This window comes from Aquila chrysaetos, chromosome 3 (genome assembly GCF_900496995.4).
Source record: "Aquila chrysaetos chrysaetos chromosome 3, bAquChr1.4, whole genome shotgun sequence".
Classification (NCBI taxonomy): domain Eukaryota; kingdom Metazoa; phylum Chordata; class Aves; order Accipitriformes; family Accipitridae; genus Aquila; species Aquila chrysaetos.
In genome coordinates, this window is record NC_044006.1 from 53,988,080 (window position 1) to 54,010,954 (window position 22,875).

Genomic DNA, 22,875 nt, shown 5'->3' on the forward strand with positions numbered 1-22,875 from the left:
CTTTGCACTTTCCATGCATGCCATTCACGCCAGGCAGCAGGGCTGAGACTCGTACCACCACCGCTATAATTCAGTCTGCTGCTTGTTTTCAGCAGTTAGGGATACCATTTCTGAGAGCTTCTGAGGAACCTGCCATTAACTATGCCTAACTGAATGATGCTGTCATGCCTAGTGAATTAGCCTAGATACTACCATCTAGTGAATTTGGAACAACATTCCCATTTTTCCCCCTATTTCTAGGTAAACTATGACTTTATTACTTGGGGAGGACAAGCCTCTGCCAGGCTACTGCAGTCGGTTCAGCTTTCTTTGATAGAAGCACAGGCAACTTAGAATTTCTGACAAGCATCTGGCTTTGCAGTTGCTTGGGAGTGACCTATAGGAATATGTCAGGGTCTTTTAAATCAATGCAAGTTTTGCCTAAATTAGACATCAGTGTGGTGCCAGTGAGAGAAACCTAGGCCTTGTCTTCTGAAAATTGTACAAACTCAGTCCACAGTGTTGTTACACAGACTTTCTCCACCAAAGGAAGGATGAGCTTGAAGCTGTGCACAGATCCTCAAACTGCACACTGCAATTTGTGTTATTCTTCTCCTGGTGGTCTTTAGTTGGCAGAAATATTTCTGTTAAAGTCCTCCTTTTTTCCCTCCCCCACCCAAACCTCTTCTGTTTCCAAGGGCAGTAGTGTTGAAAATTCATTGAATTCAGGAATGTGGAATCACTTTTGTAGCTTTGATCAAGCTCATAAGCTGGTGGTTCTTATTTTTCTTTTCTGTATTTCCATCACCCATCTCAGGAAACCAGTAAAGCAGAAATACATAATGAACAAACCACAGAGATAGCAGCTATTCTAATGATGACATTTTGCTTCCTTGTAGGGGCAGGCCTTCAGCTCTGTTTTTATGTTTAAGTCTTGCAATTTGTGGCATAAGAAAATTAACATGAAAAAAATGGTAAATAATATTGCTGTTTGCTGCCTTCTTCCACAAGCCTCTGCCAAGTTAAAGCATGTTTGCATTTAATGAGGCATCTGGATTATAAAAAGCCAGGCATTTTATTTACAGCATCCTTTCCCACGTCAGCTCCCCAAAGATACACCCTAAATAAAAACCTGCTTGCAGTTACTTTAGGACCCCAGCATCTCCTTGCCTGGCTTTGGTAAGAATTCACTACAAATCCTGACCTCTGCTGCTGCCACTGAGTCATGCTGAATCACTCTGCAAATGTAAGGATTATCAAGTGCAGAAAAACTATTTGCCAAGATAACGCTTGCAAGTTGGACAACAGGAAACATTTGCCTCGGTGCATCGTGCGAGCCAGCAAGCCTCATCATTTAAATGTTTCGTACTGAGGTATGGTTTGGGTTTGTTATTTCTGAAGAGGGGGACAGCAGGGCTGGCAGTTTGTTCATTATTGTGTAAAATAACATATTGTTTGAGGCTGTAAGCAGTGCGGTCATGGGCCTGGAGCACGGGGTGTGCCAGCAGTCTCCTTGCTGCAGATGGAGCAGCCACGGTTGCCCTATTCATTACTTGCAGGGTAAGATGAGACGACGAAAAATAAATCCGCGCTGCATGGTACAGATGGTGGCTCAGGGTGTAATGCGGAGCTGTGCACTTTCCAGATCTCAGGGCGTTTGCTATGGATTTTACAGAGTGATTTTATGTGGTCTGAGCTCTCTCTAAACCCCAGTGTTTGTGTGTCATTCCCCCCCCCCCCCCCCCCACCTCCCCAACATTTCTCCTTAGGGGCTCTTGAAAGGCAGTGTACTTAAGTTACATTCCTGGGCCAAGTGTTTGAATTTCAGAAACCTTAGGAGCACATAAACAAGCAGTGTGTGTTTGTGGAAGAGGTAGTTAATGCCGTTGATTTGGAGTGTTATGTGGGCAGAGTAAGCCCTCGCCTCAAGTGGCTTGCCCAAGGAGAGCAGCAAGGCTGTCTGAGGGGATGAAATAGTCAGCATAACTCCTGCGGGGAGAGCACAGTCTTGCCAGGCCTTCTGCTGCCAGTATAAAGTAGATCTTCATAAATCTCCCTGGCTGGAGACGTTCTCTGTTAGGCCACTCCGCTCACCTTGAAAAGGATCTCTCTCTGCTGCAGCGTCTGGGACCTGAGCTAGGAGCCGTGCTGCTTGTTAACACAGCAATCCTTTCATGACCCTCTGGTGATGAAGATGGATCTAAAGCCACATAACACCCCCTTCCTCTCCCTCCCTCTGCAATCTCACTTTCACTTGTCCTCTAGTAATGCTCAATCCAAGATGACTGTTATCTGAAGAGAAGGCCAGGCTCTGCTAACACAAACGGTGCCGTATCCTTAGGGACATGACCTTTAAGCTTTACTAGCAAAATGCATTAGTGACAAAAATTCAACTTTGGCAATAACAGAATAGTACCTGTGTAATCTACATCCACATCATAACTTGTTCCTCTGAAAAGCTCTCGGAGCTGATGTATCGTGTATTGCCTTATTGGTGATTGTTATTAAATCCCAGTTTTTATTAACCTGTGGAAATCTCCCCTGTTGATATTCCATGCATCCCTGCTGAGGAATGGAGAGCAAACAGGCTCAGATGTTGCCTCTCCAGCCTGGCTACCGTTGCCAGACCCTGCTCCATGGGGTAGAAAGGGATGAGTTAGGGCTCACACACGTTGTTCCAAAGGCACAATGGGAAGAGCGAGGTTTTCCTGGTGCCTTAGGGCCGGCTGCTGGTTAGAGGTGACCTGATGGTGGTTACCCGTGGTTTTACATCTCCAGTACCCTCTTGTGGTCACTTTGTTTCATGTACTGACACGTGCGGTCACTTGTTTTCTGTTTTGTTCTTACTTTATACCATCACATCGGGGGTGAAATGGCTGCAGGTGGAACACAGAATCTTTAACTTTGATGCTTGCAGTTCCTCTCCCTGTTAGGCAGCTTCCTCATAGCATACACAAACACACTTCCATTTCTAGGGAAGTACGAGCTCTTTCTGGTTTGGCCATGACACAGAGTTGTGGGTTAACCCGGGTAGGCAGCCAAGCACCACACAGCTGCTCACTCATGTCCTCCGCCCCCAGAAGAGAAAAGGGAGAGCAAACACAAGAAAACTCGTGGGTTGATAATTTTATAAGCAAAGGAGAAGTGGAAGGAGAAAGAAAACAATAAACAAGTGATGCAAAGGCAATCACTCACTGCCTCCCACAGGTAGAGTGATGCCCAACCTGTTCCTGAGCAAAAGATGGCTAACCTGCCTAAACCCTGCTCCTCTCCATTGTATTGTTGAGCATGCCGTTACACGGCATGGAATATCTCTTCGGACAGTTTGGGTCACCTCTCTGGTTGTGTCCCCTCCCAATCTCTTGTACACCCCCAATCTATCCACTGGTTGGGCAGGGTAAGAAACAGAGGCAGCCTTGATGCTGTACAAAGGCTGTCCAGCAATAGCTAAAACATTAGCATGTTATCAGCATTGTTTTGGTCACAAATCTAAAACACAGCACCATACAAGATGCCGTGAAGAGAACTAACTCCATCCCAGCCAGACCTAGTACACACAGATAGAGGGAAATCAACTGAGCATACAGAGCAGAGAGAAAAAAAATCATGAATGACAATGTACCAGAAAACTGCATACTTCAAACTAACAAAGTAACATAAGTATCAACTATAAACCTAAAGCTTTTACAAAATATGCTGCTGTATAAATCATGTAATCTCGGAGATTCTACTGGGCAAGCATATGTACGTGAGATTTGCAGGAATCTAAGAGCTAAGATGCTTTCCAGTTTAAGATCACCTGGCTACCTAGCAACATAGCATTGGTGCTGAATGTTGTTCCTGTGAAATAAGTGGAAAAACCTTTTAACGAGCTCATTTTCTTGGGCCATCTTGATAAAAGTCTAGTAAAAGGGAAAATGGGATTTAAAATGTAATGGCCTCAACCATTGTGATATCAGATCCCAATGTTTTGAAGTCACTGAAATGTTCAACAAATACTCTCATGATGAAAATGATGCAAAATGAATCAGCAGGAGGGCTGAGGCTGATCCATTTAGATGCACTCAAAAAGCATGTGTGAATCATGTCATTTTATCATAAATATTGAATGAAGGGTGTTTACTGTAACATCACAACTTTTCTTTGCACCAAAATCCTTGGACAGCATCAGAACTGTGGCACTATTTGTACAACTCGAAGGTCTGTGCCTATATGCATACAATGCCCGACTGACTCGGGCTGGGAAAATATGATACTGAACATACATACACACCAAAGGAAATTTCTCATGGGCAAGCGTCCTCTCGTAGGTAACCCATGATTTTGAAAACACATGAGCACACAAACCCAGCTGACTCTGGGTGTGCATATTCAAGTGCTACATGTAAAATTATAAATCCATATACTGATACCTCATGAAAACAAGGTTGAAAGATTAACCCTACTTTATTTCTAAGTTCTCTCCAACTTTTTGTTGGTTTGGTTTTAGATTTTTTCCCCATTTCTCATCTACTTTAATAATTTCCAATGACTATCCTTTAGACCAGACATATTAGAAAAGCATGCTAGAGAAGCAGCATATTGGATGGGGTCTGTTTATTCAGCTCACTCTTTTCCTTTTTGGACTGCTCTAATCTGTAGGACAGAGCATAATGGGAATGTTATGTCCCTATGGAGAGAGAAAGTCTTCCCCCAAAATAATACAAAACATTTGCAAGGGCTATACATGAAAGGCTGCTTTGTCAAAATGGAGATCTGCCCTCTTAACATTAAAATCTAGACGGACTTAAGGCATGTATTCAAAAATCACTTGTTCTTTCCATGCAGTTCTATCCCAAAATCAGCACCTAAGCCAGTTAAAAACAGTTCAGCCCACATGCAACTCTCCACTGAGGGAAGGTTTCGGAAACCGTATCACAGTTTTATTTAGTTACTATCACCGTGGTAACAAAGCTCTGCACAAAATTAAGTGCCACAAAATCACAACTGAGTAGTCTCCTTCACTACTAGCTTGCAATATAGTTGGTCTTCATAGAGTCAGCACAAACCAGTGCTCCAGATCTCTTAATCCAGGTCCTTCTCACACTGCAGTAGCACAATATAGGCTCTGGTTGGTGTTTAGGGGCCTTACATAAGTGTTACCCATGCAGGTAATGCAGATACAGTCTCAGGTGCAAAAGTGTTGCAGTCAAAATTTACAATGGAGGACTGTCACAGCAGGTGTGATAGTTGGAGAATGGTAGCACCCATCTTCTGCAAAATGAGTCAGAAGCACAAGGCACAGCAAACTGGCCACTATGGAATATATTTCCAGGAAAGATGAGGTTTTGAGGAAGATTAAGGAGAGGCTTTGTGTTTGTTTAAAGCCCTGCTTTCAGGAGTTAGGGAGAAAGTATAAAGACATTCTAAGGAAAATTCAGCTGCAGAGGAGCTGGCAACACTAATTAGAGGCAGGGGTTGGTGCCACAGCAGAACTTAAGAAGTGCGTGGATTTATGTAATTAAGAGTTTTAAAAGGAAAGAAAAGGCAGGGGTGTTTAATGCAGCAGAAGATGGAGATGCAGCAGAAAGAAACAAGGTGGGAAAGAAATACTTAGGATGATAAGCTGGAAAGATGACCTATAAAACAGGTTTTGGAAGCAGGATAAAGAACCTTTGTGAAAACTGAAGGCTAGGAGCTTGTGGCAGCCAACCTGTGAGATTAAGAGGGTTTTAGCTGCATGGAGGAAGAGGAAAAGCCACACTGGACAAGAAGGAGCTGCCAGATTTAAAGAGCCTGGACGTTTGTGAAAAATAAGATGTGACAATTCCCTTGGTATTTTTTTAAATAATGCGTGGAGTAAATGCTAAAAGGTGAGACCTCCTGCAAAATTAGGAGGAGAAAAGCCCAGGTTACTGTATTAAATTTGTGACCAACTCCAGGCATACCAACTAATTATGGCACTTGTGACAGTCTTGTCAGGACAGTGCTGTAAAAACTCGAGGTGGCTGACCTATAAGCCAGGTGAGAACACAGGTTTTTTTAATGAAGTGTCTTTCATACAAACTAGCAAGAAACGAGTCACAGCAGAGAACATGTGCATTAGATTTAATGGCAGTTTTGTTCATTTCACTCCTAGTAGCCTGTGCTACCTGGAGTCCATTTCATCCATTGCCTGAGGACTGGCTGACTAGTACTGCGCAGCAACAGTCCCCACTGAGATCCCGCTGCCTCTTGGAAGAACCTCTTAAAACATACAGCTCTGCATAGGCAGTGAAAGGATAGGATCGTGAATGAATGCTGCGGAGCCGTGCTGGGTGGAGGGAGTGCTCTCAAAGTGAGGTACCAGAGCTGGAGGCAAGTCAGCGAGAGGTGGGTGAGAAGACGAGATGAAGAGGAAGGCAGCGGGCTGGGATGATTAGGCTAGACACACAAGAGGAGTTCACAGAGAAGCAGGTGAAGATCTGAGCAGAAGGAAGTCAGTCTGGCACAGAGAGGAAGACCTATGAGTCATCCCTGCAAAGCTGCTAGCCAAAATTGCATGGCAGCTTCAGAATTTAATGATACCAAGAGGTCCTGGTACCTTGCTGACCTATCAAATTCATTATTTTTGTTGGTCTATATGTAAATGTGGATTATTACAAGATATGTCTGCTTACATTAGTAATGAATTGTTCCCAAAACACGTGCAATATTGCAACTAACTTTATTCAAAGTTTATAACTTTTGATTATTTATCTTACTAAGAATTTAAAGATCAAATTTAAAAACCACAGAGCTCAAGCCTAGTATACATTCATGTCAGCTAACCTGGAGTTTGAAATTAAGTACCTAAACTTTTTATCTAATTGATGAAAATAAGTAGGTGATTCAGGACTAATTCCCATTTTTATTTCTGAATTTATAAAAGAAAAATTCACCAGTCACAAGGTACTCTAGCAGGACTTGATTTACTTCTATGGAACTTTCCAGAATTTGTATTTTATGTTTCTCCTTTATAAGGAGTCACCTATAAAATGTGATAAAATGGACAGGACTTTCAGTGTGATTCAGTTTCATATAGTAAGAGTTTAGAAAGTAAGTAAACCCACATTACTGGCTAAAGTATATACAATATTTCTGAAATTCCTCTTGCAGTTATGATCATCCAGAATGGACGTATCTCTAAGATTTATAAAAAGTGATACATAATACAAATAAGTGCGTATACCCAGGGGAAAAGGTCCCTGACGAGCGATTCACAAGACAAATTCCCTGCAAGGTAATTTTTTCTGGTGAAAGCTTCACTTGACAGAGTCCCTGCTAAGAAAAATGTCTTTCAGAAAAGAAGTTTGTGGGTTATAGAGTCCTTAGGAAAGCCCCTGATAATTCCAGCTTCCTGAGTTCACAAAACAAGGCTCTTATAATTGCATGTTGTGCTCCAAGCATCCCAAAGGAGGTGACACTAAGCCCTCACTCCTCCACCCCAATTAAATGAAAGAAAATCTCTATTGCCTTAGACCCACCTTTTCACCTAGTTCCTTTGGTTCATAGATAGCTACTTTGCCATAGAAGAACCTTATATTGTGTGAAAAATTAACACTCCATTTCTCAATTGCTAGTGAGAACAAGAGGAGGAAACATGGAAAGCCAGTACATCAGAATAACCCATGTCCTCATGAAAAACTCCTTGGTACTACAGCAACAGCAGAGAAAAAAGACTATCAAGCAGAAGGGAAGGGAGTATATTCTGGATATTCTTCAGGATAAAAGAGATTATGAGGTGAAAGTCATGGTCCTTCAAGGAACAGGAAGATATCCTCACCTGCAAACAGTCAGCTGCATCAGAGTGAAGAAAAGAACTCCTCAGCAGTGATATATACCTCTCGGGTAACTTCTCGCTATTTATTTACTGCATGACAGAGATACTCCTGGTGCTGGCTCTCTCTAGATTGTTAATCATTTCAGACTCTCAAACCAGCAGCATTGTAGTGCCCAACCATCACTACAAGCCAGACCCTTCTCCAGTGTGCTCCAAGGCACAGCAACCACACAGACCTCCTGCTGCTCTCAGAAGATTCATTGGATTCTGCAGCTCCAGATATTGTACAGAGATGCACATTTTCTCTCATTTAATCAAGTTCAGTTTCAGGTGGTGATGTCTAAATGTGCTTTTTTGATTGCTTACTAGAAACAGGATGATTCCACAGCATCGCGCTCTTTTTTTTCACCTTTTGCACCGAGGATTAGAAGTTGGCCTTGGAAGGTGATAGCCAGTGACCTAGCCGGGCTTTCTGTGGTGCAGTGTTGCCAAAAGATCATCTATCTTTTCAAACACAGAATTCAGCTGTTATGATTCATGATCTGTGTTTGATGTCAACAAGAAGATTGGTCCCAGTAATGACAAACCGCTCAGGCTGCATCTAGCCTTCTGTCCAGCTGAGCAGCTTTCATGTTAAGTAAATGAGCACAGTTCTGTATCTTAGAACTTCTGAAAATAACTTGAAGACTTGCTCTACTGTGTTCAAAATGAATTAAAAAGATACCCAATACTTTGTTTCTTGCTGCAGATCCCAATTCCCGAGTTATGCTCCTTGATGCTTCAGTATGCTCCTTCATTAAGTATATATTTGTATGTCTTTTAATTTGGCTGAAGTCATGTATCTGTATTTTAGAATAAGAATTCATCAGGTGATGCAACTAGGAGACAAAAGGAAAAAAATTAAAATCTTTTTAATCTATTTGGTGTACTGAAAAGAATGTCAGGAAGGACATTTGGAATAAAAGACATAGGTTTATGGCTCCTTTTTTTGCTTCACATCCTAATCTAATTATGTACTCCTTCAGATGACAGTTCCCTTGTGATACTCATTCAAGAAAAGTAATAACCAATGCAATGATTAGAACCAACATTGTAGAACAATTCCATCATATCCAAGATCCAAGTCCATCATAGGACTGTCTGATCACCAGATTTAGTGGTGTCTAGCCTGGGGGCATTAAATAGCTTCTCTGACTGATATATTTATGTATATTTGCAGAGTTTATATATTCATGTTTTCCAAAGTTAAAAAATCTTTTCTTTTGAAAGAAAAATATTGCTCCGTGAATTAAAATTAAACCGGCACCGTGCTTTTCTTCAAATGGCCTACGCCCCCAGGTAGTGAAGCCAAGCGACGTGCAGGGAGCTGCAGCTCCACCTTGCACAGCTGCACGCTCTGGTCCTCCCCCCGCCAACTGGCACTGCGGCTGGTGTGCCTGCTCAATGAGCCGCTCCAGGGAACTGATTCCACTGGAAATTAACACCCACCCCCCCCAAAGTGATTAATTTCCAGCCAGATGAAGGCTCTGCACTAAGGTACCACATGGCCTTCCCCTCTTCTGCTGCTGGCACAGGGCAGAAGGAGGAGGGCCCAGCCAGGGCACGCTTGTTACTAATAGGCATGCTAATAAACTTGGAATAGTTTAAGACAAAACAATATAGAAAGTGGCAAAAGCAGAACACCGTCTCAAGGTTAACATGTGGTAACACTTACCTGGAAGTGTAGGCAAGTGAAAGGAGTCAAAGGGTTTCATTTATTTACCTTCCCCCCTCAAATAGCTTCTAAACTCTTGATTTATTCTCTGAGGGAGAGGAATATAGCACGTAAGTTGCCAAATCCAGCAATATAGGTCTAAAAACATTACTGAATTCGTGTATTCTTCCAGATGAAAGCAAAGAGATTTCTATCTTCTATTATCTAAATCTGATTTATAACACACTTTAACAAAGGATCTAGAAGTATTTTAAATGCCATGTGAATGTGAAAATAAGTGAGAGCCTAAATTCTTGCAATTCTTTGTGTTCTTTTTAATTCCAGTCCTAGAACTAGACTGATAACATACTGTATAGATAACATTTTTAATTTATTCATTATATTCTGATAATTTTTCATATAAGTAATTACATTAATAAACTGGGCATAGTCCTTTGAAGTTCAATTTAGAAAGTACCATCTTATCTGCATGTAATAAACCTCATGTATCTATCCTCCCTCTTCTACTATCATGTCTAGTGACTACTATTAAAAGCTTTTTTAAATATTCCTTTGCTCAGTTTAATAGGGATTTTTACAATATCATTACACATTCTAATTGGGTGATTAGGATTTTCATGCCACTTGTAGAAATACAGGGTGGGTAACTGCAACTATTGCAAGTTATGTAAAAAGAAACGAGCTAAAAGGAGAGTAACATTTTTACACACACACAGTGATGAAATCCAGAGTTAAGAATTCGGCATGGCTGGCACAGTGTGTCGCAGCCCAGAGCAAAGCCCCTGAAAAAAGTGCAGCTGGTCTCAGGAAATCAACCCACTGAAAAAGGAGTTCTCCAAAGCCCCACAAAGAACAGAGGTTTATACTATATCTTACTCTTCTCTTTTCAATTTTGAGAGGCAAAATACCCCTTGTGCTAGAGGATTTTCTGCATCCAACCATTTTATTGCCAGTTTGGGAATATCATCAGCCTGGGTAGCTTTGGCTAGCCATCGTATTTTACATTTGTTGAGGGGACTAGCTCAGTACCAAGATAGCCTTGAATACTCTCCTTTGTCAGTTTTGTGGCCCCATGTTTGAGCCTTAAACACCATCTTAATATGACATAGATGTCCATATGTATGTGTGATAAGCTGTAGGGGACAATTTATTAACATATTTTGGCAACATCAAGCACGTTACAGTGTTGAAGCTGGTGCTTCCAATATTCCTAGAACATGAATGTTTAATAAAGACAACAGTGATCATGGCTGAGGAGTTCTGCCTTATGCAGATATTCCTATGTTGATCCATTTGTCTTCCTTACAGATGGGAGTGGCAGTAACAAACCAGTTCTAGTAACAGGCACATCAGAAATCAGCTTGGATCCTAACCACCTTCATAATTTGGGTATGGGAGGTATTTGTCCCTTAGAAGTTGTAGTCCAGCTGATCCCACCGACTCAAATTCACCATATCAACCTACACCCAGTTTTGGTCTCCTGTGAATCAGCTTAATTTCCAGGACCAAGCTGAGCACTAAAATGAAGTGCGTGTTTCAGCAGAAGCAGGAGCTAATCAGAGCATACAGCTAGTCATGGCTTTAGTACCCCAGTATAAATGCTTAGTCTCTTTTTAAAAAAAATATTTTCCCAAATGTTTTTATTCTGTGTTATTCAGGTATAAAGGTCCCATTACTATATGTGTAACAGCACATTAAGAAGTAAGAAATTAGTCCTGATAGGGGTTTTCTGAAAGTGCCTCTAATACTATTAATGAATAAAGAGAAAAGTGCAAAGGGAAACCGAAATCTCTGAAAATAGTGAGGTACTTGATTTTGGTTACCATGTCTGCTAGACTCCTTTGCTGCTGTCCCAGGAGAGCTCCTCGCACACGTTAGTTCTTCTGGCCCCGTCTCCATGGGCTCAAGTCCTGTGAGCTCAGTGGTTTCCAGCATAGTCTCTGCTGTTGGCCTCACTGCTGAGCAATTTGGTTTTTAACCCTCCACAGAAACAGGACCTCAAATGTAGGACCGGTGCTAACTCCCAGTAATTTAAAAGCAGTGCCTCAGCTTCACTACGTGCTTTAGAGATGCATACTAGAAGCAGAGTTTACTGGACATCAAACCTAGTCACTACACAGTCCTCTGCCTCTTTTCTCACCAGGAAAAAGTAAGCTACGTATCATGGGGCAAGCTGCATGCCATGTTATATATGACAAGAGTGCAGAAATATGCATGACACCATGTAAACATGGCTCAGTCTTAAAAGATGTCTCTCATCTCTGAGATAGCTGTGAAACACCATGGAAGAACAGCAGAGATGGAAGACCACAACTTGTAGAAATTAATGGCATAATATAAACAGAGATGAAATTCTTGAACACACATGGCAGAAAATTCAAGCTCGGCACAACTGAAAGGATTACTTATGTCTTAAAAAGTAAAAGCTGTGAAGATATCAGAGTACATAGTGATGGGAGATTTCTCAAGATCTGAAGCAAACTTGCAGCATAAATGGGAGGTAAGAGGTCCTTGCAGCAGCAGGAAGGACTTCAAGGCTCTGATTATTAGATAAGCAAGCAAGCAAGCAAACAGATGAAATAAGCGACAAACAGGGAACGGGAAGATGATGCAGGAAAAAAGGTAGGTGTTACAGCAGATTATGAAGTCTTCTATGTTTTGCAGAATGCTCCCTGATCTCAGCCACTGACTTCTGCTCTCTGAAGAGTTTCTCACCAGTTGGTGTTATTCTGACGAGCGTAGGCTAAGATTAGCTCTGGTCGTCTGCATGGTGGAAGGGATCATCTGCAACTCTTACACAAATGGCTTCAAACAAGAGGAGTGGGAAGCAGCCTTGAAAATACAAGAAATTCTCTCCTGGGTCAGATCAATGGTCCCTTTGGCCAGTATTCCTCTTGCCCAGAGACATTCAGGAGGCTGACACTGCTGGGCTGACAGTTGGATCGTTGCAAAAACTCCATCAGACAAACAATCACCCTTGAGGAAAGCTGAGTGACATAACTGAGACAATGAAGTCTGAAACTCAGAAAGTTGTCCCTCCGAATCCACAGTACCTGATCTCCGCTGGTGAGTACTAAAGGATGGAAATACTTTTCCAGACCACAAGCTCCAGCAGGAGCCCACTCTGCACGTGGTATCGCATCTGTGTGGAGGCATGAGCGAGCCTTCTCTTCACCAGTTTGCCCAGAAATACAACCAGGACAAAATGGTGCCGTGCAGATGCCCATGGGCTTCCTCTTGCTTTGTAACTTCAATGAAAGAAGCATAGCTGTACCAGCAACCTGCGTCCCAAAAATGAGCTGAGGCAGAGGGCAGCCTTTGTCCTGCTGGCTCTGGCCATGTGCTGTTCAAATAAAGCATCAAAGCACTCCACTGATCGGTTGCATCAGTTTCAGCTCTGCCACAAAACATGCTTTTTAAAGCAAGAGCTTTACAAGCTCAGTGTTTGTAAAGAAAATTCATTACAAGTCAGGGGCAAAAGGAATTGCTTTTCAGAGAGAAAATGCAAACTCTGCAGTCCATTCCTCTCAAACTGTCCCTCATCCACAGTTTTATTAATGATGTCATACAGCCCACAAAGTCCTTTTAGTAGCTCTTTCACTAAAGACGACTAGCTGTCCATGAGTTTGTATAATTCATTTTTGAACCTTCAGACAATGTTTGTCCCCACAGCCCTGCGGCAGTTAGCTCCAGAAGGACTTTACCTGTTTTAAACCGATCTCCTACTAGTTTCATTGAGTGTATCCTAGTTCTGGTAGCGTGGGATTACAGTTCTGCGCTCACTTTATCTACCACCTTGATTTCGGTAAACCTTACTCATCTGTCTCTCCTCAGTCTCTCTGGAGAGCTAGAGCCCTTTAGGGTCTCCTCACAAAGCAAAGTTTCATGTAGCAACAAACTGACACCCCTTCATGCCCTTCCTGACAGTATTCTGTTAGGGGTTTTTTGGCCACCATATGATTTCAGAGACTTGTCAGCGATAACTCTCAGAGGTTTCTCCTGAGTTGCAGGTGCCATTTCCAAGTTCAGCATCACATAAACATAGTATTTTTCCTCAGTAGCATTACTTCGCATTTGTCTACAACTGAGGCTCATCTGCCCACCTACTCTGCTTTGTGAGGTCTTGCCAGACTTTGTCACACAACTGGTCCTGCATTATCATCAGCAGACTTGGAGATCTCACTGCACACCCCCTTCTCTAGGTCACCACCATGCTGACTAAGATAAGTCCTAGCACCTATCCCTGGAGCACCCTACGGCTCATCTTTTCCATTCTGAAAAATGATTTGCTTTCTATCATTTAACAAGCTTTCAGACAAATTTGGTTCTTCAGTAACCCCTGGTGTGCAATACTGTCAAAGACTTCTTTCTTCCAGCTGTATCATACTCACTAAATGGATTTTACCTTCCTAGAACCCAGGAGGTCAGGCAGGCAGGATTTCCCTTTGCAGATGCCATGCTGACCCTCTTCCATACCAATCTCCTTTGTCTAGTGCTTAACTGATCTTAAATCACTCTGTAGTGATCCGGATTAGTGGAACTTCAAGAACATAGAGGAAGACGACTGCAGCATTAAAGAAAACTTTGGTATATCTGCAATACAATAGGCAAAATTGTCACCTTGGGGATTACCACCTTGAAAAGTTGCAAACCCTGTTTTGCCAGGGCTAAGGAGTTTAGAGGTATCTGGTTATAAGAAGTGCCAAGTTCATACAAAGGAAAAAAGTAATGAAAAGAAGTAATGGGAGCTTGAAGGACATTCTCCATGAGGGCAAGGGGGGGGGGTGGGGGGGTGGGGTGTGATTCCTGAATTGATGCGTGGGAAATAAGTAACTAGGGCTGGTCTGAGAACACCAAGTGCCTGATTCTATTTCAAGCCAGGTGACAAGTAGGGGTATAAGAAAGGTTGCCCTTGAGATGCAGGTCAGAGATTAGTTAGCTCAGGAACTGTGACAGAAACAGTGCTACCAAAATCCACCTCAACTTGGGGTAATTAAACATTTCCTAATCCTTTTTGCTGTGCTGCTACTTGACAGCTCCCTGCACAGATTGGACTGAAGGTCAAAGTTAAAAAAACACACCCAGATCTCTGGACCGACTGCAAATAACTTTATCTTCATCCTGCATCTTACTTCATCATGTTAATACACAAACAGATTCAAGCTTACATGGTTCTCAAAGTGACTTTGCTTACTCTATTACCCATTTATCTGCCATGCAAGCACTTGACTCAAAGTGACAGCTCAGAAACTCTGCCCTCTATTACTTTTTCTTGTTTAGAAGCAATTGCTATATCAGCAAGAGAAAAGTCACTCCATTTGATTAATAATACATACTGATGGTCAAGACATTCAGTCAGAAGATTGATAAACTTGTTAAGCTGCTGAAATCCATCGGCAGTTTTCTCTAGGTATAGACTTACCTTCTGCCCTTCCTGCTTTCCGGAAGCTGACATTAAGACACCACTAAATAGTTTCTTTGTAAACCATGTAAGATACATCAGGAAAGTTCGTGATTTTCAGCCAGTCTTCCTATAAACAGCAAGTCTGGTTATTGATACAGCAAGTGAATCAACCTGGGAATGTTTGATATGCAATATAATGTAGCTGTGTATTTTGATTTCTATTTAAGATGACAGGATATAACAAAATACAAAAGCAAATCTCAAAGATGTGGAAAAGAGAACACCTTTTTTTGGTCACTGCTCTATTGTTTCCCCACTAACTATTCCCTTTCGTCTCCCTTCACAACTCCTCCCATTCATGGATGGTTTGTGATTCATTCACTGCTTGCACATTGCCGAGCCTTCACCACTTCACTGTGGCTTAAAGAAGCAACAAAGTGTCAGAGTGGAACAAAGAATTTTGTTCTCACCTCTGACATTTAATATCTGTTGTAGGAACTCGGCATCAGAAAAGAAAGCAGAGATTGTTTTTTTGGTAACTAAAGTATGTTGTTGAGGACAAAAGCACTTGAACTCACACATAACCAGAGATACGTGACAAGAAGACCTAGACATGAAGATGCCATGGAGTTGACAACATAGAACTCTGGGCTTGAGAGCCAACACACACTTCTAAACATTTAAACAGTTGATCCTCTCACGCCAAGTCCAAAACCTTAATGATGCCACAACAAAGACTAAATGTGTTTGCTCAGCCAGAGACTGAGTATAAACCATGTGAAGCCATTAAAATAAATGAAGGATCTATACGTTTTGGATTTTGTTTGAAGGTATCAGAATCATGACCCCTTCTTTTAAGTTTTGGATGAGGCAGCATTTGGGGAACTGCCTCGGGGGATTCTGTCAAGTGACACCAAGCAAAAACCCGGCTTTAGGAATATTCCGGAGATAATGATACTTCAATCACGAAATGCCACTCTCTACCTACTTTGACAAGCGTTCCCTCCTCTCTGTCCTCCAAGCGGCTGTTCTAGGACCAGGCCAACAGAATGGATAAATCAGTCAGTCGACAGCAAGCTTGGCCCTGCTGTCTTAGGAAAGATGAGAGCACATGTGAGCCTTGAAAAGCCTCCAACCACATAACCTCCCCAATTCACGCTCTGAAGCACAAGGCAGTCAGAGATGCTGGCCAATTGGAGCCCCGAAACCAAAGGTGATCAAGCTCAGAGACAGGCAGGAATTGGGGGCCCAGCCATATGCAGTTCCTGCCAACGTCACCGTCTCCCCAGACTACTGACTTCACCACTCCCGCCCTGATTGTTTCCCCATCGTTTCCTCTCAAAATGTCTTTTTTCCTTTTCAGTCTGTTCATGTTTGGCCCCTGACACTCAGAAGAAAGACAGGAAGAAGAGCATGCTAGCCAATTCTCTCCCACTTCTTTCTGGACCAACTAAAAATCTAGAGAACTGCATGTTCAGCAGTTCAGTTAGGGGCATCCTAGGGTTGCAAGATACTGGCATGCAGTTCAGAGCCACTCCTAAGGCACGTACTTGGTACAATAAGAAACTGCAGTTTGCCACACTGATTTTTTTAAGGATAGGTGATGAAAACTACATATGGGAGTCTGAAACAAAGATACTGTAAGAAAAAAAAACAACAGAAAATTGACTGGTTTTCAAAATTATTTCCATATGCCTACTTAATAATGAAATAACAATTAAACAAGACCCGGTACAGACAACTTAATGGACTCATCATCAACTCCAAGATTTCAGAAGTGGCAAAAAGTAGGTTCCTGCATTAAGGTAAGTTAAAACAGCATGCTTCAATCTACTAAAATCTCTTTACATAAATAAGTTACACCCAGCAACATTACCCTTAAAGCTGACCCACTTGAGTTTTCAGTACTGAAAGTTCTGTTCTGTGGAAAGATAAACACACATTTTAACTTTTTCCATTTCCAGAATTGCTCTTCTTTTCAGATAGTAATGACTTCACTACTAAAATTAACAAGCAAAACCCACTAAAATAGAAAGTGTAAAGACAGAGAATAGAGCGTGAAGGAAAGGGAAGTCTGAGAAAAACAGATGATTAGCAGAGATATTGCAGCTCTCGGGCTTAGGTTATGCTGTTTCCCTACTTTGATTTTGTTTGTATGTTGCATCCCTTCTATCTCTTTTGTTGAAAAAGTGTGGAGGAGGGGAAGCCCATATTGAAAATGATAAATGCCTTTGTTCACACACCTGAGAACCAAAGATACAACCTTACCTCTTTCTACAGCTGTCTTCCCAATTACTTGTGGCTACACTGAAATACCAAGACTAGCAACCTTTGTATTGATAAGCCAAATCCAATGCTTCTGTAAAAGAAATACTGACATACAGGAAAGCAAAGGTGGCTGCAATTAATATACTGAAATAAGGATATTTTCCATCCAATTAATTGCTCCAATGAACACAGCAAAAAAACGGTTAAATAATCTCAAAAGTCTGGTGATTGTTTGGGGATTTTTGCTTTTTCTATTAAGCTTTAAGGCTGCTGTCTGCAATAGTCTCATTAAATTAAGTCTTGTCTTTAACTGTGTAAGCAAAATTATACAGTATTACATGTCCAGCTTGACATTTTGTATAAATTACAGCCTACACTGTAAAGTTAAGGCTTAGTATATGGTAAGTCTGGTTAAGATAAATTTGACTTTTGATGCCTGCAACCATGGCTTAGGAATGACAAGCTAACACAGTGTAGAAGTTTGCAGATTTCACTCAACCTTCTCTTTAAATGTAACACAGCTATACTCCAGCAATGCAGCACCCATTCCATATTCTCAAAATATTTTGGTTCTCTAAGTACTTTACCATCTTTGAAATTGTAAGAAAGGTTGTCCCTCCTCCCCCTTTTGTTAGAATACATGACAGCCCTTTCATATACTGTAGCAGGTGCTGAAGAAAAATGCTTTTCTATTAAGTCAGGAATGTCACTACTTGGGTCGTGAGACAGCAGGCAGACCTTCATCATTTTTGCAAAAGTTATCTCCAGGGAAAACCATCAGCATGTTTTATTTCCACACTATCAACTCACTCTTATCACAGGCCATCATTCTTCGAAAGACAGCCATTTGAATAATACTTGAGACTTCACAACAGCTGACATTTTTATATGAATTCCTGAGAAACTGTATACAAAGAAACTGTTTAGAGGTAAGAACACAGAAGGAATGGAAGTGAACACTGTACCAAAATCAGTGATAGTTACTAAAGCCTAAGTAAAAGCAGGTTCTTTCGCACTGGAAGGAATGGCAATTCACCTCATCACCCACAGGCAGGATTTAATTCCCACCACATCTATGTGCTGTTAAGATTTTATTCTTCTGTCAGAAAAACAGCAAAAGTGAAAACGCATCCTTTCCCTTCTCCCAAACTCATGCTCGATCACTTCTTTTAAACCAAGTTAATTTGAAATTGTATGGAAAAACAGAACTAAGTAGAACCATATTAAAGATGTTAAAGTTTTTATTTTAGGAACATTGATAAAAATAACATGAACATCTTCAATATTGTACATTTGTTTAATGGATAATATACAGCAAGGGAGGTTATTTAAACTGTACAGAATAAATGGGAACCTGCATTAGGCTCAGGGAGAAGAGCTCTTTGCCTGTTACTGGTACGCTAGTAAAAATGCTCAGTGAAATACCTCTACAAAAAGAAAAACAGAAAATAAATCACATTATGGAAATATCAAAAGAACAATAAAAGGTTAAGAAAATACTGTTACCTTACTGTACTGGGTCTGGCTGGGATGGAAGTAACTTTCTTCATAGCAGCCCATATGGTGCTTTGCTTTGGATTTGTGGCTAGAACCGTGCTGATAACACACCAGTACTTTGGCTTTTGCTGAGCATTGCTTGCACAGCATCAAGGTTTCATTTCTCCCCACTCTGCCCGCTCCAGCAAGTAGGCCAGGGGTGGCAAGAAGCTGGGAGAGGACGCAGTTAGGACAGCAGGCCAGAATTGACCAAAGGGATATTCAGGCCATACAACATCATGCTCAGCAACAAAAACTGAGGGGGAGGGTGGGCAGAGGTCTACTTCTGGGAGGTGGTGATTGCCTTTGCATGACTTGTTCCTCCTACCCTCCTTTTCTTCACTTATTAAACTGCCTTTATCTCAACCCAAAAGTTTTCTCGCTTTTGCTGTTCTCATTCTCTCCCTCATCCCACTGGAGGGAGGGAGGGAGCAAACAGCTGGGTGGGGCTTAGCTGCTGACCAGGGTCAACCCTGATAAACTGCAGAATTTTGGCTTTTTGTTTTCTTTTTTTTTTTTAATTATACATTAAGCTTACAGCAGAAAGTGTTCACACAGACTGATGTTTCTTCTTAAATTCAGGCACACATAACTATATTTCAAGAATGACTTTCTTCCCATTTTGCCAACTGAAGTAGTTTCTTTTTCACATCAGTGATATATCCAAAGTACATATTAACATCTCCACAACTAAGTTGAATTATTCAAATATGCTCCCCTCTCTCAGCCCTTAGACATTACACTCTTGAAGATCTTTTTCCAGAGGGAAAAAAAAAATCCACCCAGTTCTCACTTGATGGTAGTACATAAGAACGTGCCTGGTGTATTTTCTCATCAATACCAACATCAGCTATTTCTGCTGTGTGAAGCTGTGCTTCCATGTTGCCTTTTATTTTTATAAAAAAGATACAGTAGAGAATTTTTTTTTTTTTTTTTAGGAATATGGGAACAACTGTTTTAAGTGGCAGTTAAGACTGAATTCAAACACGTGACTGTGACTATTAGCCTTCTAGATCATGTAATAAAACACAGTTTTAAGAGGAGGAAAGATAGTATTTCACACTTAAATGTTATCATAAAAAAAAAAAAAAAAAAATCAGCAAACATTTCAACAACCAAAAGTATTTATAAAAAAATTAGTTCTTTATAGGTAGAAGACAGAAACAGGTATTTCATGAAGTCTTTATCCACTCCTAGTTTTACAACTGGGAGGGGGGGGGGGGGGGGGGGAAACACTTTCAGGAAAAAAAGAACCCAAAGAGCAAATGAAAACAAAAAGTATCTTCCTGTGTTCTGGAGTTACAGCTCTAGTGGAAGGTGCTCAGCTTTATTCGTTCTCAAATCTGCTGTATGGATTATCACAATCCTGGAGAAGACCTGTAAAACAAAACAGGACTGCGTTTATAATTTTCTTACCAGTATTACATAAAAACCTTGAGTTACTGACCTCACTGTAATAGGTACTCCATTTAACAAAACCAAAAGGCAATTCTTGTAATAGTTCCTCTATTACCCAAACACTCAAGAATAATAAATTGAAAAAGTGTTAAGCACTCTTATTTCTCAGACTATAATCATGAATAGGTATTTCATCATTTAGCAGGGAAAGAACATTTCTCTGTGAAAAATTCTTATGGAAAAAAGCATTTCTGATTCGTGAGGTATACTCTACAAAAATGCATTTTTGAGAGAGTCAAGTCTACAAAAATCTAAGCATAGAGATAGCTCAGGAAGAACAGATTCAGACTGGCCAGTTTATAAATTCAAGATTATAAGATCATCATCCTTTTAAGATGTAAAGTGCTGCTACTTTGACTTAGTTCTACTTCGATTATACACAGCCATCTGTCACATTCAGCCACTTACAGCATTTCTGCAACAGGACAATAATCTCTAAGAACAAATGAAGATCACTTCTACATGCACTAAAACCTCCAGGGACCAGACCAAGAGCATCACTGAATCCAGGTTGCAGTACATTTCCATCATGAAGATTCTTAATGACTTTACCAGAATACTGTCACAGAAGGCATTGCAAAGCCATCCAATTATGCTGAGTGTCTGGATATGCATTACCATCTTCTGTTAAGGGTTAGTTGAGCAATTGCTGTTCCGCACAGCAATTATTTCAAAGAGACTTTAAACCACACACTAGATTTGGGCTAGGCAGAAGTGCATACCGAAAATAAAGGAGTCTCGTAAGAGTCCAAAGGTTGACCTTTTGTTGTGAAAGAACAGAAACACTACTGCTATCTGTTCTACCCAAGATTTTTATACTGATGTTTCGCAAGTCTGGACTTTTCTCTAGCTCATTTGTTTAGGGCATGGAAACAGAACACAGTTAAGCCAAACACCACCAATTTGCTAATGTTCAGTTTCCCAATAGTAGAAGAGAAAGATCATGCTAGTCACTGCCAAATCTTGTAAGAAACTCCCCTCAGACCTTTTCATACCATACCTCTTTTCCACATGCAACTGCACACAGATATTGAACGTTCACTGTTCTATCTAAAAGCCAAAAACTAATAGCACTGAAGGAAGACTATACTTTTGTCTACCTTGTTGCAGTTGTTGTACTTCTTTTGAACTGCCGGGTTATAATAAGATGTCAATCAAGAAGCACAACCGCTTAGTGCTGATTATTGTATCAGTAACTGCAACTACCTACCTGATAGGGAACAGCAAATATTAAGGAATAAGTATGAAAAATTCTGTAACTACTCAAATTTACAAGATTACAAGCAGTCAATTTGTAAAGTTAAAATCAAAACCAGCCCTCATATGTAATGACCCTTACTCACCAAAGAAGGGGTAAGTCAGTCACAGTTATAAAGCTTCAGCCAGGTAACATAAAATACGGTCTATTTACCTGGTATAGCACCTTGCGTCTTACGTTTCTGTAATTGCTTTAAAAAATAATCTTTTAAGTATTTGTGCAATAAGAATATGGTTACATGACAGCATTGTCAAGAGTTATCTACAATATTTTGAGATCTTGAAATGTTTATATTTTTAAACTTTCAGAAAGCAGTTACTTAAATTTTAATCTTACCTTTTGTGCACTTAAACAAAGAGTTGTAGGGTCCATTAAGTCTACTCTAGCTGAGGAGTAAGCTAACACACAATAAAAAAAAAGCTCTTATCCTTGGCCTACCATTCAACCTTGAGTGCCTTCAGGTAACATTCCTGCATTAATATAACCCCAACCCAAATACAGAGAAAAAACATTTACTTTATTTCCAGACCACCACCCCCTCCTTCCTCCAGACATGTTAATACTTTGGCAGCTAGTATCTATGGATTTCAGGATTTAGTTACCTGAAAGGCAACCAAGTAGTCCAATTATTAAAAATTTTGGCAGTACTTCTGTATTTCACCCCTTCCAAATCCAAAACACATCTCTACACAACATTTACAGAAAGTTAGCAACAGTACTAGAAATTAACATAATTTTATTACAATTGGCATTGCATAAACTCCCTGCACTCATTAAGTTCCACTTGGAAATGAGGGCACCAAACTTCAAAAATTTTCCACAAAGTGGCAAGAGGTCATACTAGATTCCCCAACAAAATTAACTGAAGTTGCATACTTCTCTCTAGGTAGTCTGGCAAGTGCTTATTATGTCTTTCTTATATTTCATTCAAGATACATACTTGACCCTTCATAGGTCTGAAAGTAGCACAGTAAAACACTAGACACTGTTCTCTTGCAGCTTGAACAGCTGAAATCCAATGGAAACAGTGTTCTACCTCCAGAAGTGCCAAATTTAAATTAATCCGAGCATGGTCTAAGACTCCTGATAAAACTTTTCCAATACCATTCTGAGGAGCAAATATACTTTTATCTGCCCATGCCCCAAAATGCTCAACCAAAAGCCATTTCAGACAACTAGTCCTCATATTTGAAGTGAATGTGTCATTTTTACTCGTTATTGCAAATGCCATTCCCAGTAGTACTTGCTTTAATTTTACTGAATTATGTTTACATATGAACAGATATAATCACCACTAATCAGGCATTCGTATGTTTAAGGTAAAGTTCTCTGATCTATCTTATTGTACAATACTGGAACTAAACAGGCTTTAAGAACTACAGGTCAGTCCAGTGTGAGTATTATTGGTCATGACTTCAGAAATTCATCTCCCAGGCAAGAAGGTACTCCAGGAGAAATGGCAAGCCCTCCTTCCAAAT

At 40.7% G+C, this 22,875-nt stretch overlaps 2 protein-coding genes and 2 long non-coding RNA genes across 4 annotated transcripts in view; 1 reads left to right on the top strand and 3 right to left on the bottom strand.

Moving 5' to 3' along the window:
- Positions 1 to 8,001, bottom strand: part of CDK14 (cyclin dependent kinase 14) — a 339,864-nt gene extending 331,863 nt beyond the window's left edge. Inside the window, exon 1 of the mRNA XM_041122213.1 lies at positions 7,996 to 8,001. The gene's annotated coding sequence lies outside the window, so the exon portion shown is untranslated. The remainder of the gene's footprint in view (positions 1 to 7,995) is intronic.
- LOC115339012 lies at positions 5,706 to 10,031 on the top strand. Its single transcript, XR_005932025.1, has 4 exons — positions 5,706 to 5,982; positions 6,098 to 6,330; positions 7,096 to 7,219; positions 7,560 to 10,031. It is a non-coding gene; the product is annotated as an uncharacterized LOC115339012 (long non-coding RNA).
- Positions 8,553 to 12,162, bottom strand: LOC121233167. Its single transcript, XR_005932026.1, has 3 exons — positions 11,297 to 12,162; positions 9,474 to 9,561; positions 8,553 to 8,637 (listed from the first exon to the last, which is right to left on the bottom strand). It is a non-coding gene; the product is annotated as an uncharacterized LOC121233167 (long non-coding RNA).
- Positions 12,163 to 18,368: 6,206 nt separating this feature from the next.
- LOC115339484 (pituitary tumor-transforming gene 1 protein-interacting protein-like) overlaps positions 18,369 to 22,875 on the bottom strand; it is a 32,426-nt gene continuing 27,919 nt past the window's right edge. The window contains exon 7 of the mRNA XM_030009539.2: positions 18,369 to 20,058. Within this exon, the coding sequence (XP_029865399.1) occupies positions 20,009 to 20,058 (50 nt within the window). The 3' untranslated portion in view covers positions 18,369 to 20,008. The remainder of the gene's footprint in view (positions 20,059 to 22,875) is intronic.